This window comes from Ziziphus jujuba, chromosome 11, assembly GCF_031755915.1.
Source record: "Ziziphus jujuba cultivar Dongzao chromosome 11, ASM3175591v1".
NCBI classification, from domain to species: Eukaryota; Viridiplantae; Streptophyta; class Magnoliopsida; order Rosales; family Rhamnaceae; genus Ziziphus; species Ziziphus jujuba.
This window is the reverse complement of record NC_083389.1, coordinates 12,573,905-12,586,321: the sequence shown is the minus strand read 5'-3', so window position 1 is coordinate 12,586,321 and position 12,417 is coordinate 12,573,905. Positions and strand designations below refer to the sequence as shown.

The following is a 12,417-nucleotide window of genomic DNA, read 5'->3' as shown; positions in this document are numbered from 1 at the left end:
TTTCCCGCTTTTTTTTTTTTTTTTTGTTTTTTGGTGGCGTTTTTGTGGTTTGTTTATTTATTTATTCATTCATCTCCCTATTTGGATTCTGAGAAAAAACTGAAGGAAATAAAGTTTAAAACATTAACTGTTGTACTTGATCAAATCTGTATGTTGTTAATTTAAACCAAATAAGTGAAAACAAGTTGCTGTTTCCCAGGTTCCGAACAACCAAGTAAACTGAACATTCTGAGGTAAAAAAATAAAAAATATAAAAATTGGAGGAATTAAAAGTTAACGCTCTCAATATGTGTGCATATATATATTTTCCCCGTTATTGTTTTAATTTTGACGAAATATCCGTTTTACGTGATTCAATCAAAAACATTCAACAGACATATCAACGGCAATAGTTGTCCTTTAGATGAAGCATGTCTCGTGTGGTTTAGACGGTTTCTAAAATGCTCAGCGTCTGTTAAAGGCACACGTTAGAGAATCGTTGTGTATGACGTCATGAAGCGACTCGGTGGGGTTCAGTACGGACGCGGCACCGCTTCCAATTAATTTAATTTTAAATTTATTATTAATTATTTTATTTTATTTTTTTATGATGATGATGATGATGTTAAAGAGGAGCTGTGAAACACGGAGCGGCTTCATGATGATGGGGGGCATGGGACGCTCTCTCCGTGTTGTGTCTTTGACCGTCTGATTTAAAAGCTAGCGGGGGATGCCTCGTAATTCGTGTAAAAATTGCATGTCTCTATTCGCACGAATCTCGAGGACTTCGTCAATCTAACGGCTATTGCGGCGGAAAATTTAGGTGGGACCGCGAAGACTCGTTCTAACTTCAGCCTTCCCTTTGGTATTTCTCGTTTTCCATTTTTTAATTTTATTTTTATATATATATAAATGAAAATATTTCTTGTGCGTTGCTTTTTATCAGAGGCGGCACCGACGGCGAAACCGGTGGTTATTTATGAGAGCGAATCAGAATCGAACGTGTCTAACAGGTGGGACCCTTTTGGAAGTAATTCCGTGTTGACGAGGTAGATGTCGGGATTCGGGTTGTCGTCACGTGCACCCGCACCGTCCAATAATTATTACGTCTTTTTTTTTTTCTTTTTTTTTCCTCCCCTTTTTGAACTGTTTTTCCGATTTGCCAAAATATTTGCACTTGGACGTATATTTTATGTGTACTTTTTTTCTTTTCTTTTTTTCGAACTTTTACCTGCTCTTTATATATTTGGGTAACAACTTAATAACTGAAATATGTATATGTAAATTCTCTAGTAAGAATAAAGTTAATCATCAAAATATTATTGTAACCACCTTTTTTTTTTTGAGATAAAGTTGTAACTGCCTCTTAATTTTTTTTTTACTAGAACTGCCTCTTAATTTAGTTGCATTGTTATTTTATTTTATTATTATTATTTTTTTGTTGTATTTGTTAACTGCAAATTAGATATAAGATATATGGTTTTGATTTCATTTAGGTTTTTTAAGCCTAATGACAGCTCTTAATATGTCTATGTGGTAAATGGTGAAACAATTGGATATGATAATAATGATGCCATTAATTATTATTAGGATCACGATAATGAAAACAAAAAATTATTATTAGCATCAGGTTCATGATTATAATAACTTTGATAATAAAAAATATTTAAATTTTCAAGTCTCAATGGAAATTTTATTTTCGTCGATAATTGTTATTTATTTAATTTTTTTTTTGAATAAATTATTTCATTTGCAAACTATTTAAAATTTTCTCTCATCTATTATGAGTTTAAGTGCTCTAATAGACACAGATAGTGATGTTAAACTACTGAGCTATCCGTCTCATTTTATTTAATATTGTTCAAATAAGTCTTATTTGTTCTTCTAAATTGATTCAACACGTAACATTTCTCCAAACTAATGCCATAGAACTCCATTTTATGACTTATTCAAACAAATTTTTTCAACAAATGTCTAACAACGAATTTATAACAACATCTTATACGCAAATGTTATATATATATATATTCTCATATTGGATTCATATGCATTACTACCATTTTAACTAGTCCATGAAAATTGATAATTTATATTCATGTAACATGGTTATATTCTACGTTACATGAAGATTAATCTGTAATGATAGGGGATTCAAATTATATCATTTTCTATTTTTTATTTTGTATTCGGTAATAAATATCTAATTAATGTATATTCGCATATTGGATTCACACAAATTTTGTATTGGATTTGGTTCATGAGAATTGGAGATTCATATTCATGTAAAATGTATTCTTCCTCACATGAACATTAATCCAAAATAATAGGAGATTCGTATCACCTCATTTTTCCCTTTTCTATTTTGTGGTTTTTTTTGGCTAAAATTTTCTATTTTGTGATTAGTGAGGGATGTTGTCCATTTAATGTATATACACATATTGGATTCATATATATTTTTTGTATATGTTATTGGTCGTCCATCAAAGTCAAAAATTCATATTCGTGTAATATAAATATTTAATTTCTTTGTATGTGAAAATTTATATTTAATACGGGAGATTTATATTACACAGTTTTTATATTCTATCATGCAAATGTGATTGCTAAAAGATGTCCATTTAATGAATATCCATATACTGTTAAGCAAGATTATATTAGTTGGTAAGCTATTTACAATTGTGATTGAAAAATTATAGGTTCAAAACATCAAAATAATTTTTAATAGTTGATAAAAAACAAATATTTGTTTACCAGACTCATATATATATATATATATATATATATATATATATATATATATATGTGTAGTTTTAATCAGTGAATTGGATTTGGAGATTCAAATTCAAGTGAGATATTTGTATCGTGGTAGATTTCATGTATACCTCTTCAGTTTTATCATAATTGTATATAGATTTTACATTTTTAGAAAATCATTCTTAACATTTTTTATATATATTTATCAACAAATCATTGTTAACATTTTTAAATTTTTTATATTTATCAACATAAACTTATTTTTTAGTTTTTTCTAATTAATTTTTAGAAATAAAGACTCGATCAAAATGTTAATAATTAATATTTTATTGAATAAGTAATACTAAAAATTGAAGATGAGGTTTAAATTATGATTTTTCAAAAATATAATCGTATTTTATTTAATATAAAATTGAAAGAGTCTAATATTATCGGTTGCATAAAATTAATCCATAATAAAAGGATAGTCATATTTTTAATATAAAGATAGACATATTCTATCTTTTCCAGTGTAAATTTTGTGATTGCTAAGATGTGCACTAAAAAATTAACTTTGTAATAATAGGAACCGTCAAGGGTGGTAGGTTAGCACAAGGCTTAACCATCATCATTTGGAAGGCCAAAAGTTGTGGTTTGAGTCCTAATTGTGGTTTAAGTCCTAGCAAGCTCTACTATTACCTAGGCGTATTTCATGCTACAATGTTGCATAATGCAAGATCAGGACCATTGGCTTAATTCTTATAATATTACCAGGAAGCATATATTTTATTTTTAAAAAAACAACTTTGTAATAATAGGAAATTCACACTACGTCTTTTTCTTCTTTCTTTCTTTTTTATTTTTTATTTTTATTTTGCTGTTGCTAAAAGATTTGTGCTTTATGCACATACTACTATTTTTTATATTTCTTTAAATGTATACTCTACTTTTAAAAAAATAAATAAACAAATAAATAAACGTTTTATCTGTGCAATTTATTTATTTATTTTTCTGAAGTGTGCAGCTTTCTTTTATTCTATATTTATGCTATCGTTTTATTTGTTTTCCCTAGCCGTTTACCTGCTATTTTAATATGGTGGATTTGGGTAATAAATACTATTGCAAAATCATAATAATAATGATATTAACAACCAAAATAATCATGATATTAACAAAAATAATAATAATAATAGCACCACTTTCACATAACATGTCAATTTGGTAATTACCTAAAAGCCAGTGTCTATGATCTTTGCTCTTTCGCAGTAATAATATATTATCTTATTAGCTACTTATTGTTTTCATTTTAATTTACACTGTGTTTGCATTGATGAAGTAAAATAAAATAAAAAAAGAAAAAAAATTAAATTCCTTATTTAAGGTGGAAAGGAAAGGACAAAAGAAAGTGAAGCAAAATATTCTTTTATTTTATCTTACTTTGTTTTCCTTTCAAAATTAATAAAAATTAGATGGAAAGAAAAAAAAGTTAATTAATTTAATAGTCCAAAATTATCATTAACTTTCTTTCATATCTTTTTCCTTTTTCTTCTCATTTACTAATTTTTTAAACAATAAAAAATTGACAATTGTTCTACTAGCAACTTATTTCTATAATAGAATTGAAAATAATACTAACGCAGTCTCTGAGAAAAGAAAAAAAAAATCTACATAAATCAAACTATTATCAATTATTTGTTTAAATTGAAAATTTAATCAGACAAATTAAAATAGTAAAAATTTGTATTTTTGAAAATTGAAAATTTAAATAAAAAAAATTTAAAAATTAAGCCAACAAAAAATCTATGGTGCTAATATACTAATGTGTGATAAACGACATGCTGGATAGGACGTCGTACCGATAATTACTAATTTTTTATTTTTAAAATTTATTTATTTATTTGCAGTATGTAAGAGCTGGGATTCTTTGTCAGGAAGGTCAAACCACACATACAATAATTGAAGAACCATATTATCTGATTATACGATTTTGATATATTTTATGGCCATTGAGCTCCATCAAGTCAAATGTACTGAAATCTACATAAGTCATGATTGAGATTAAATAAATTGACTTTCGTAGATAAACAGTATGATTTTTCAACAAGGTTTTCTCATAATATTTTAATTTTAAAAAGGTTAAACAATGAGGCTTCTAAATTCTTTTTATAGAAAAACAGAAAATATAAATGGTGTAATTTCTTTTAGGCGTCTTCTGTAAAGGTGTTGGTTTTTTGTTCATATTATCTTTCCAATTTGCATATTTTAAATATTTTTTAATAATATTTAAAGTTTGTTAAACATGTCAATTAAATAGAAACTGAAGAGAAAAAATAAACATTTCAATTAAAGTTTGTTAAACATTTTGGTGCTGTTGCTAATGTGTCATTTGCTAATGCAATGGCTTTTGATTTTTTAATTTCTATTAGTTATATTTATTTGTGTATACTTTACTTGTTTTAAATATTCTTTAATATTGGTTAATGATAGTTAAAATTTGTTAGATTAACTATAAAATTAAATAGAAAAGTAAAAAAGAAAAAAACATAAACACAAATTTGAAAATTATTTGAAATTGTATTGATTTTGATTTTGATTTATTTATTTTTTTTAAATTGTAATTATTTAAGATATTTAACAAATTTTAATAACTAATAAACCTTTTGTTTAAACAAATTACAAATAATTAAACAAAAAAAAAAGAGCAAAAATATTTTTCTAATATATTATTACAGTAATACTATAAGTATCAAAATATTTATTAAATTTATTTATCAATAATATAAGTTATTTTTTTTGAATTTATCAATAATATAAGTTAAAATACTATTAATTGATATAATATATAATATAAATATAAAAAAATAAATTAAATAGATGAGTGAGTAAAAAAAAAAAAAAATCAATTAAATCATTACAACAGTTTAAAGAGAATTAGTTGTAAAGTAAAACAAGCCAAAAATAAATATATAAATAAAAGTTGATGGTAACTCGTAAAAGATTAAAGTGTGATTTGTGTCGAATAAAGGCAAAGCGTGGTTTGTGGCTTACCATTTTGTTTATAGAATAATAATCATATATATATATATATGTACGTTTCATGGCCATAAACACGATTATCTTAAATAAAAATAACAACGTACTGATAATATAATAATATATATGATCAACAATTTGCCGGCTAAAATCCGCCGCCTTAGACTTTTAAAAATAAAATTTATTTAAATCCGGATACGAATCTGAGATTTTTTTGTTAACAAATTCTTATAAATTAATAAAAGGAAAAAGAAATGGATGGGAAAGTGGGCAAATTCACAGAAAAGCAAAAGAACTCACTCAATGGGATTTATTTATTTATGTTAGGGACTGAGTGTGAAAGCAGAGGCCAAATCTCCCCTCTGCTATTATTTTAATATTACAAGTTTCAAATTTATTTTATTTTATTTTTAAATGGTATATTCAAATTGTGTCATGTGGGGTTTTGCATTTTGGTATCTTGAGAGACAAAGGAGGGGTCCACGTGTGAAAGTGTAATGTAGGTGGAGGCGCGGCGGCCGCCTGGGAGAATTGGGTCCCACCTCCAATGTCGTGTCCTCTGGAATCCGTGATCAAGATTTTTTGCCCCGTTCCCATGCAGCCTTGTTGTAGTGCTGTGTCGTTTTTTTGTGATGTTGACCCTTCGAACAATCATTCATCGACGCGTGGGTGGTTCCACGTGACGAACGTACGGAGTCTCGCAGGCTGCGACGGGTGTGGTGATGACGTGCCGCAGAGTGACAGATGGGGTGCGCTGGGGGGGAGAGGTCTAAAAAGCTCTGTCAGTGCCGGCGAGTAGGCAAGAGTTGGATTAATGGGACCCATTTCCCTCCCTCGATGAAAGCGAGGACTTCGATGCAACTTGCCAGGTGGATGGAGCTTAGGAGGCGATGCTGTCTGTTAATCAAAAACCTGCCAAAGAAATAAATTAATAATTTATTGTTGTTGGGCGGCTGGCTGCCCTTTGTGGACCGCTCTTTCTGGGGCTCTGTTTGTTGGGCTTTCAGGTGACCAAAGATTTGTTTGGCTATTGAGCTTAGTATATTCCTGTCCTAGTTTAGTATTTTTAATTTTTAATTTTTTTATTTTTTCTTAACATTCGTTGGGGAAATAATGCTTTTTAACCTTTTGCTTTCATCTTTGTCAGTTACTCTCTTGTAAATATTATATTGAATTAGTTCTATTTTTCTTGATATTTTTATTTTGTTGAGAGTATCAATAATTTTTTTTTTAAACATATTGTGCATGTAATCGAATTTAAAATTATTGTTCAGAAAAACAATGATTAAATTTGTTGATTTGGAACAATAAATCTATCTACTGTATTGGATACAGCCCATAAAAATCATTATCATTAAATATGATTATTTTGCGACTTATCTGGAATCTTAGTAGTCATTCGTCGCTGGACTTTATATAGCTCACATAACTTCATTGAATTTCATTTTTTTCAATTAAATTAATTATGTGACCACCAAACCTCCTCCCCATCAAATATTTAAGATTATCTTAGAGTTTACTGTAGTTTTATTTTGTAGTCAAGGCTTGGCTTATGATTTAATTTCTTGAACTTAATCCATATTTAAGGAGATTTTACAGAATAATTTAGTAACAAAGTTAATGTTTTCTTTTATAATGAATTGAGTTCTTATTTTTATATTTATATCAAAAAATAGAAAAAGGAAAATCCCAATTAACCAATATTTCAAAAGATGCTTCAAACTATGTATATTAGCAGTATCATATACTCCACCACCACTGTCTCATCAGTCATTACCAACTACTTAATGGCAAATCCCTTCCTATATCTAGTAAAAGTTACAAGAAGAAAACTTCTGATTTGTTTTTAGATGGTACTCAGGAGGGAAGAAGAATTTTCTAAGAAGCTGTTGAATGAGAGTGGTGTTCTAATGAAATTCTCCGACAGACTGCATAAAATATTTGCAGCGAGTAGCATTTGCCCATTTATTTATTATTTTTGCCAGACGAACGTTATATTCAAATTTCAATGGTGGATAAGTGTTGGAGTTTTGTTTCTGTATTATTAAATTGGAACCACCCATTGAGGACAATACTTTTTAATTTCATAGAATCATGGAAGTTGCGTAAAAGCTCAATCTATGGCCCAATGTGTCATCACTTTTGGATAATATATATTCCTTATTGGGTATTCCATGGCCTATTCTTGTTCAAAAACCCAAATAAACCAAATTTATTCGAATCAAAATAAATCTTAAAAATTGTCATATTCGTGTTTCTTTTATTTTTTTCTTTTCTGATAATTAATGTAAAAATGTTGTCATTTGGAATAGCGAATGACTTTTGTGGATATAATTAAGAAATAATATCGTATCTCTGTGTTAAATACTTTTAAATATTATTATATTAAAGAGATTAGGATTAGAGTATAATTAAAGTGACAGAAAATTACAAAGAAAGAGGTTGGTGTAGTATACTTGAGAAGGACACGTGGTGACGTAGTTAGGTGTTGGAAAACTGTTATTCGATGGCATGTGACACTGTGCATCACTGAATCTAATCCTCTGTCTGTCTGTCTGTCTGTCTCTAATCTCTTACCTGTCTATCTGAAATATTTGGTTTTCTAAAAATTCTCTGAAGAAGAAAGAAGATGGGAAGGATATTTGTGGTAGAGTTGGAGGGAAGGTGTTATAGATGCAAGTTCTGTAAGACCCAGTTGGCCCTTGCTAATGATCTTGTCTCACGGGTATTTCTTCTTTGTGATCTCTTCGTTTTCACCATTTTATACGAGGATTTGATTTTCTTAGCTACTGCAAAAATTCTCTCTTGTTAGAAAACTTGTTGCTTGCTTAACATATATATATATATATATATATATCTCGAAATTACAGAGTTTTTGAAGCTCCTTTTAATGTGGGTGTGTGAGGAAAGGTCCTAATATGTTGTTTCAGAGGAAATGAGATTAATGGTCTGTGGAAAAGGGATAAGAACTCCATATGTTACTTGATCTAGAAGCTGGAGCTACGGGTTTCGTGCTCTTAATTTTTATTTTGCCCCTCTTTTTTGATATAATTAACAAGTAATTGAGTAAGATTTTTGCCATTGTAGAAGAGGGTGCCTTGCAAGTTATGTTTTTGTATTCTAATTTTAATCCATGAGGTTTTCTAATTAGTTATTTTTGATACACCAAATGGGGGGAGAAAGAGCATATAAAAGAAATTTTCTGCTTCTTTCTGGACTGTTCAGTCTGGTTGCAGTTTAAAGGGGCATTAACTACTTTTTGGTGGTAACTCTGGACCTGATGATCAACCATGCTGATTGCCCAAATTGAAGGCAGTCTAAACAGACTTTTCTAAGGTGTGAGCTAACAATGTTTCCTATTTCTTTTGTTGTTGGTTAGGGAGTTGGCATGGTAGCCAAAGAAGATGCTCATAAATTCTTATTGAAATATTGAAAACCCCAGTATCAGGGATTTCCTGAAACCGTACAGTTACTTCCGGTTAGTAAATCTACCCTTGCATGACCTGATTACATAGTTTTGCTGTTTTGCCCGCAGAGAGGAGACTGCCAAAGACCCCGATCTGCTTTTCGGAGACATAATGCTAGGCATCACCTGTAGTTCTAATTTGAGCCGTCTCAATATCTTGAGCTATTCCTTTTGTTTCTGCTGCATGTTGTTGAGAGTGCCTTCTTCACATCCCACTATCTCATTCGGTATACCCTGGAAAAAACCTCGAACAATTGCAACCTTATGGTAGGTGAGAGAAGCCTAAAAATATGAATCTTGGAAATACTTTACATACCAAAGATTAGAGGTAGCTAAGTGTGCATCTTTCTGCTAAACAAGGTAATTTGTTGTTGGAAAGGTTGTTATTAGTAAACAAATTGATTTAACAAAATGAGGGGGGAAGGAAACACAGTTTGAATTGCCTGCTTGTTAGTTTTGGCCAACTTCCTTATTGTTTTAAACTTTTGATAGAAGTGGTAAGTTAACACTGCATAAGAGCTTATTTTCTGAAGCATTCAAATCCAACTTGTACTTTGGGATTGATGGTAATCTAACAAAGAGTTCATATGGTCATTGAATGTCTATGACATTGTTACAATCTATCAAGCAATGGGCTTGTGGTTAAGTAGTTTCAGATCGTCATTGTTCCTCATCTTCAGATCTTTCAATCATTCTCTTCAATTTTTTCTTACATCTTTTGGAGATTTTCTTACATATTTCCGATGTTTAAGATTAAGCTGCTTATGGTATTGACTTGATATAATTATTATTCCTTAGAAACTGAATATTCAACCAAATCTTTAGTGGACAGATCAAACTTAATTTATTTTTCATTGCAGGACTTATTCTAAATAGTTAGTTATTCTTAGTTAATTGTCATACACCTATAATGTATTATCGGGACAGTACAGCTAGATTTTTGAATTATTTCAAATCTGAATTCCCTTATGAATTGGTCAGGCTTTTCACAGCCGCCGGGGAAAGGCATACCTCTTCAATCATGCGTGAGTTCTATCTCTTCTTTAATCTCAGTTCGGAAACTTGATTTTTGGAAGGCATGTTTGTCAGGATTTCTGTTGTTTCATCATTTACTTGTTATATGTAGTTAGGTTCTTTGAAGTTCTTTCAAGCACTAGTATTGCTGAATTAGTTTTATTGGTACCACACAGTATATAAGCAAACCAATTCTAATTGTTTAAGGTTAAATTGCAAGATTATGGGTCTCGTAGATGCTTCATGGTGTAAGAACACCTCGAAGTTGACATATCATAACGGAGAATGATCCCCTGATCTCTCATCATACAGAAGCGACTTCCATTCATATTATTGCAACATTTATTTCTTTGGAAAAAGTTTATATAATATGCCTTATTTCATTAACAAATTTGATAGAACAGTTTTTCACAGGGAAAAAAACAAAATTGTAGATAAAATTTGTAATCATGGAAGCTACTATTTAAGATTAATACTACTATCTTATTTCCTATCTATGTTTAATGGAGAAAGTATTTGTTTATAATATATCTATAGATTTTAGAAGATTCGTAGTCTATATGCATACTTGTTTTTTGGGTCTTGGTGTTAATCTCCAGGGTAAACATCAATGTTGGAGCATTAGAAGAAAGGATGATGCTCTCAGGACAGCATACCGTGGCTGATATATTTTGCTGCTTTTGTGGACAAATTGTTGGCTGGAAATATGTAATCTCTCTCCCTCTCTCTCTCTCTGTCTCACACTCGCACACACGTACATGCGCAAACATACATACAGTCACTCCACTTAATACAAACATGTTTGAGCAAGTTTCAATTTAGGCTGAACGAGGGGTTTGGTTGTAAGGTCATGTAGATATCTGTTAGACCTGATTTTCTTTTGCCATTGTTATGCTCTCTAAACATTTTATTATCGCTTCGCTTTCCTAGGAGGCTGCACATGAGAAAAGCCAGAAGTACAAAGAGGGAAAATTTATACTTGAAAGGTAAGACTTCCTTGATATTTTAATGGTAAACTCAGTTTTCATTAGTGTCATTCCTTCCTGAAATATAAGCGTGCAAAAAGTTAAATAAATTTTTCGTAACACAAAAACACAGGGGGAGGATTGTCGATGAAGTGGATTTTTCAACGGGATTCTATATTAATACCCGTCCTAGCATGAGTGATGCTGAAGATGCTTAAACTTAAAAGACACTCTATTGTCTTTCATAGCTGTTCAAAGACATCAAGGCTCTGATGCTGAAAGATGCTTATGATCTTCAATCTTCAACAACTGTGAAGAACACGGGAAATATATATATATATATATATATACATATATGTAAATCTGTCCGATAATAATAAAATTTGAATACAATGAAATTTGTCTTTTTGTTTTTTGTTTTGTTTTGTTTTGGTTTTTTTTTTTTTTTTTAGGGGTAAAGTCTTGCATCACCATTTTAGCCTTCTTTTCGAAGAAGAAAGTGTAGCAAATGGCAAGCTTAAACACCCTCAAACATTTTTTTAAACACTAGGCTTGGTTGGAATATGGGATTGGATTATTCTAAGTCTGGTTTATCAAATTTGATTAAATTAAAAAACACTAGGCTTTGGAATAAGGGATTGGATTATTCTAAGTCTGGTTTATCAAATTTGATTAAATTATCAATTTGATCGGAACAAATTCATTATATATTTATTATGTATTATAAGTGTCAATTTATTAAATGGATGGTGATGTGACTGCAGTGAGGTTCGAATTTAGATTTTTAGAATTTTGTGTTATGCTACCATGTTAAATTATCATTTATTTCAAAAGGTTAAGCTAGTAGAATATTAATTTATTATATATGTATTATGTATATCAGGTTTTGTTACTAACAAGAGACAGTTTAGGAATGATTTCATAGGTATCAAATTTCCTCTAGAAAGTTATTTTTCTTAAAACAAAATTATTGGAAAATACTTTTAAATATTTGTTTGTGCCAAACAAGCTCTTTTAGGACTAGGAATCCACCTCCAATAAAATACAAAATTAAAAATTACACTGGTTTTATAACAGATTTATTTTTATTTTTATTTTTTTAAAATTGTATATAGTTTTCTTATTTTAATAATTTGTTAATTTTAGTTGATATTAATTAGAGTTTATTAAACATATTAATCATAAAATATATGTTAATAAAGAAAAAAAAAACTAAAAACTTTCATC

The 12,417-nt window shown here is 29.5% G+C and overlaps 1 protein-coding gene across 1 annotated transcript; it reads left to right on the top strand.

The window, feature by feature from the left end:
* Nucleotides 1-8,179: 8,179 nt before the first annotated feature.
* On the top strand, nt 8,180-11,605 carry LOC107432466 (protein yippee-like At5g53940). Its single transcript, XM_048465208.2, has 5 exons — nt 8,180-8,470; nt 10,193-10,236; nt 10,825-10,933; nt 11,156-11,211; nt 11,324-11,605. Exons 1-5 carry the CDS (start codon nt 8,375-8,377, stop codon nt 11,406-11,408), a joined length of 390 nt encoding a protein of 129 aa, XP_048321165.1. The 5' UTR covers nt 8,180-8,374; the 3' UTR covers nt 11,409-11,605.
* The last annotated feature ends 812 nt before the right edge of the window (nt 11,606-12,417 follow it).

Excerpts from the sequence above, each read along its gene's own strand:
- LOC107432466 (XM_048465208.2), top strand. The coding sequence starts at position 8,375 with ATGGGAAGGATATTTGTGGTAGAGTTGGAGGGAAGGTGTTATAGATGC. Across the intron at positions 10,237-10,824 it reads GCATACCTCTTCAATCATGC|GGTAAACATCAATGTTGGAG; the intron begins GTGAGTTCTATC and ends GTTAATCTCCAG. Across the intron at positions 11,212-11,323 it reads GGAAAATTTATACTTGAAAG|GGGGAGGATTGTCGATGAAG; the intron begins GTAAGACTTCCT and ends ACAAAAACACAG.